We start from the raw sequence: 4,093 nt of genomic DNA, 5'->3' as shown, positions 1-4,093 counted from the left end.
GCCTGCCCCGCCCTCCTCACGGCCCCGCCCGCCCTCCCCGCCTGCAGCAGAGCCTGCTGACCATGGAGGAGATCCAGTCGGTGGAGGAGACACAGATCAAGGAGCGAAAGTGCCTCCTTCTCAAGATCCGTGGTGGTAAACAGTTCGTCCTTCAGTGCGACGTGAGTGGGGACGGGGTGGGGGGGACCGGTGGGCAGTGGTGGCATGGGGACAGTGGCCTCCAGGGCGCCCAGACCGCGCCTGACAGAGCCCGGGGCGTGTGCAGAGCGACCCGGAGCTGGTGCAGTGGAAGAAGGAGCTGCGCGACGCCTACCGCGAGGCCCAGCAGCTGGTGCAGCGGGTGCCCAAGATGAAGAACAAGGCGCGCTCGCCCGTGGTGGAGCTGAGCAAGGTGCCGCTGGTCCAGCGCGGCAGCGCCAACGGCCTCTGACGCCCCTCCCCCGCCCGCCCGCCTTTTATAAACCTCTAATTTATTTTGTCGAATTTTTATTATTTGTTTTCCCGCAAAGCGGAAAAGGTTTTATTTTGTAATTATTGTGATTTTCTGTGGCCCCAGCCCCCAGGGAGGGGCCCGCTTGCCTTGGCTCCTGCTGCCACCAACCCAGCCACTGCCCAACTACCCTCAGCCCTGACCTCCCCCAGGGGTCACCCACTCCCAGTGTCTTCCCGTGGGGGAAGAGCTGCAGCCCCCCACCCCGTCCCTTCCTGGTGATGGTGCCACCTCAGGCTCTGTGGGCCATGCTCTGGGCCCACAGCACAGCTGGGTGGCTTCACACCCCACACCCGGGGGGGCCCGCAGCACAGGAAAACTGCCTGAATTTCCCCATCGCGGCCCCTCCTGCGACAGGGCCCTAGCCCTGCACTGTCCTGCCTCCATCGGTTGGTGGAGGAGGACCCCGTTGTCTCCCTGACCCCAGTGACTTGGCCTCCTGCTCCCTCACTCGGAGAGTCCCTGTGTCACTGGCTGCCTCCATTCCCACCTTCCTTGGACACTGGGGCTGGGCCAGGAGGGTGGCATTGGCCGTCACTGCAGCACCCCCTCTTCCTCCCACCCCAAGCGCCGGGCTCAGGGACCACAGAAAGGCAACTGCGCCTTGTTCCACACTGGCCAGCCTGCCCTGAGGTCCCCCTGCCCCCGGACTGGGTGAGGCCTCATCTGCCCAGGACCACAGCGCAGTGAGAGGGGCCGGCGGGGCTAGTCCTCACCGCCCCAGGCCAGTTGCTGCGCCCCCTGGGCTGACCAGCCCCAGCCTCACATTTCGTCAGTGCCACCACCCACAGGGTGCCACCTCGCCCACCGCATGTCCCCTCGTGCCAGTCGCGCTGCCGTGTGTGGTATCGCGCCCTCTCCCCCCGGGGCTGGGTTGGCGTGGCCCCCCTCCCATCTACTCGCTCCCCTGGGCGTTTCTTTGCCGATTTTTGAATGTGATTTTAAAGAGTGAAAAATGAGACTATGCGTTTTTATAAAAAAATGGTGCCTGACTCCTTGGCTGTCAGACTCTTTTGTGCCCAGTGACCATTTTCAGCTACTATTGAGCTGGGTGCTGAGGGGTCAGGGTCTTGGTGGCACCAGGTCCCCTCTATCAATACAGCAGGTGTTCAGGGCCAGCCTGCCCAGGCCCAAGCCATCTCCAGGGAGGCGGGGGGAAGACTCCCACTTTTTCCCACTCTGGGGGAGCAGAGTGAGTCTTCTGCCTACTGCCCAGGAAGCAGGAGGTGCCTGCAGTTCGGTACTTAGTGTCACATTTGGACTGACCAGGCGCCCCGGCTCGCCAGTGCTGAGGACACTGCCGTGGACAGTCAAACCAACACCTCTGCCCTCTCCGGCTTTGGCCTCCCCTTGCTGTGCGCCTCTCATAGGAGCCTTTGGGGCGTGAGGGATCCCCCAGCTTCAGGCCTCTCATTTACCTGCATGCTCTGGTCAACTTCCTTTTCTCCTCATCTCTGCCCTGCAGGCCCCCAAGGGTGACATCTGTTGCTGCCCACCCCATGTTGGGTTCTGCTGGGCAGGGCGGAGGGGCCCATGGCCAAAGCACAGCATGGCAGGCAGAGAGAGAGGGTTTCTGCAGGTAGAGTAAAAGGCCTTGAACCGGGCCTCCAGCATCAGGGTAGGGAAGTCGGGGGATGTTCCTGATGCAGGGAAGGGCCGAGCAGTCAGGAGTGGCTTGCGTTGGCAGGAGCACTGTGGAAAGGAGGCAGGCCGGGGAGGCCCGGAACGCCAGGCCCAACTTGGCCCAAAGCCCAGTGCACACTTAGTAACTTCAGGACGGAGACGGGAATGGACGTGGAGTCTGAACTTGAGTAGGCTCTGGGGAAGTCCTTGAAGGCTTTGGACACAGGCTGGGGTGGGTGCTGGGACCTGGCTGTAGAAAAAGTTGCTGGTTACTGTTTGCAGGATGCGTGGAGGGAGCTGGAGGGTAGGAGACAGGCAGACAGCTTAGGGGCCACTGCTTCTGTCTAGGGAAGAAATGTCATAACGAAGGTGGTGGTAGAGGAAGAGATGCGAAGAAGCCCGATAAGAAAAACAGCCCACCAGAAATGGGCGGGACTTGGGGATGAGAGAGGTAGGAATCCAAGATGGCACCCGGGGAGGTCGGCAGTACCATTCTGAGTCACGACAGCCAGGGAGCAGAGCTGGCCTGAGGGGAAGAGGGTGAATGTGGCCGGATCTGTTTTCGGACATGCTTTTGGGGTAGCATGGGACACTGGGCCCAGAGATGTCCCAGAGGGAGCTGAAATGCTATTGTGGGGGTGGCATCGGGGTGACAGTGGGAACAGACAGGCTTTAGGCCAGGAAGAAGCTTGACGTGGAGATCAGGGAGGGGAGAGTCCCTGGAAAAGCATAGAGAAGACAATGGAATTAGAAATCAGGGCCAGTGGGGAGTTGTGTTCACAACTGCAGAAATCAGGAGAGGCCGGGCCTGAGAGTCCTGTTAGGGGTGAAGAGGGCTTGGGGAAGGGGTACCCCTTCTAAGAAAGGTGAAGGCTATTGAGGGCTGCAGCAGCGGCAGCCAGTAGGGCCTGACTGTAGAATTCCGGATATTCAGAGGCCTTTGAGCTGCCAGTAGACCCAAGGACATTACAATAACCTGATAAGACTACAGGGTGGGGTGACAAAGTGATCCCAGATTAGCACAGGTGCTATCTGGCCACAGCGAGAGGGCAGAGTGAAAATGGTAACCAGCCTCCCAGCCCAGAGAGTCAGCTCAAACTTCTAGGTCAAACTATAGTGATTTTACAAATGAGACTGAGACCAGAGGGTCAGCCTTGGTCAAGCCTGGCAGCTGCTTCAACACCCAACAAGACCAGGACCAGACCCCAGGCTAAGGCCAGGGTAACAGCGTCAGTACTCAGCCTATGAGGCCTGCACCCTGGTTCCGGTGTGGGTGGAGGGGCCGGCTCTGATTTCGAAACTCTCCTTCCTCTCTTGACTCTGGCAGCGAAGTGCATCCTCTGCAAGAGATCCGTGTGGTGGGTGAAAATCGTTTACGGTGGAGTGCTCCACCGGGAGAGGTCGACAGCTAGCCAGGCCTACTCCGCGCACGTCCCAGTACTCCTGTCCCTGACTCCAGGGCCCTGGGGGTGCTGCCTCCCTGCAAGGCTGGGCCCAGCCCCGTGGTGCCGGCCACCACCAGACACCACCAGCTCAGGTCCCTGGGGAGGTTGCTCCATGCTAAACTTGGAGGTGATAGGGAGGGGAGCCAGCACTTCCCACCTCACCCGCACACACACGCATAGTCGGGACCTATGGGGCCTGCGGTAGGAAGACCAGGGAACGGGGCAGGACTGCTGGGGAAACACCATAATCCAGGGCAACAGAACGGCGGCCCGCTGCGCTCATGTCCCGGGGGCCCAGTCCCCGCCCCTCGCCGAGCGGCACTGACCCACGACCCTCTCCCAACCCTGCGAGACCCTCGAAGAAGGGTCGGCGCTGGGCCTGGGGCGCCCCCTGCAGGTCGCGGACGAATCCGTAGCCAGGCCCCGCCCCCCGTACCGCCCCTAGCAGGTCCTCGCCCGGCGGAGGCCTGGCGGAGACCGGGTCCTGGCTTGTCCGCGGCGCGCCTGGTTGCCATAGCGGCTGGGCAGCGCCCCC

The 4,093-nt window shown here is 61.6% G+C and overlaps 1 protein-coding gene across 2 annotated transcripts in view; it reads left to right on the top strand.

The window, feature by feature from the left end:
• GRK2 (G protein-coupled receptor kinase 2) overlaps positions 1–1,482 on the top strand; it is a 20,517-nt gene extending 19,035 nt beyond the window's left edge. The window contains exons 19-20 of one of the 2 annotated variants that reach the window (XM_006911033.2): positions 48–161; positions 266–1,482. In XM_006911033.2, the coding sequence (XP_006911095.1) occupies positions 48–161; positions 266–430 (279 nt within the window). In that variant the 3' untranslated portion in view covers positions 431–1,482. The remainder of the gene's footprint in view (positions 1–47; positions 162–265) is intronic. The other variant, XM_025046228.1, reaches the window with a different exon arrangement.
• The last annotated feature ends 2,611 nt before the right edge of the window (positions 1,483–4,093 follow it).

Source organism: Pteropus alecto, unplaced genomic scaffold (assembly GCF_000325575.1).
Source record: "Pteropus alecto unplaced genomic scaffold, ASM32557v1 scaffold43, whole genome shotgun sequence".
In the NCBI taxonomy this organism is placed as follows: Eukaryota; Metazoa; Chordata; class Mammalia; order Chiroptera; family Pteropodidae; genus Pteropus; species Pteropus alecto.
This window is presented reverse-complemented; position numbering and strand designations above follow the sequence as displayed.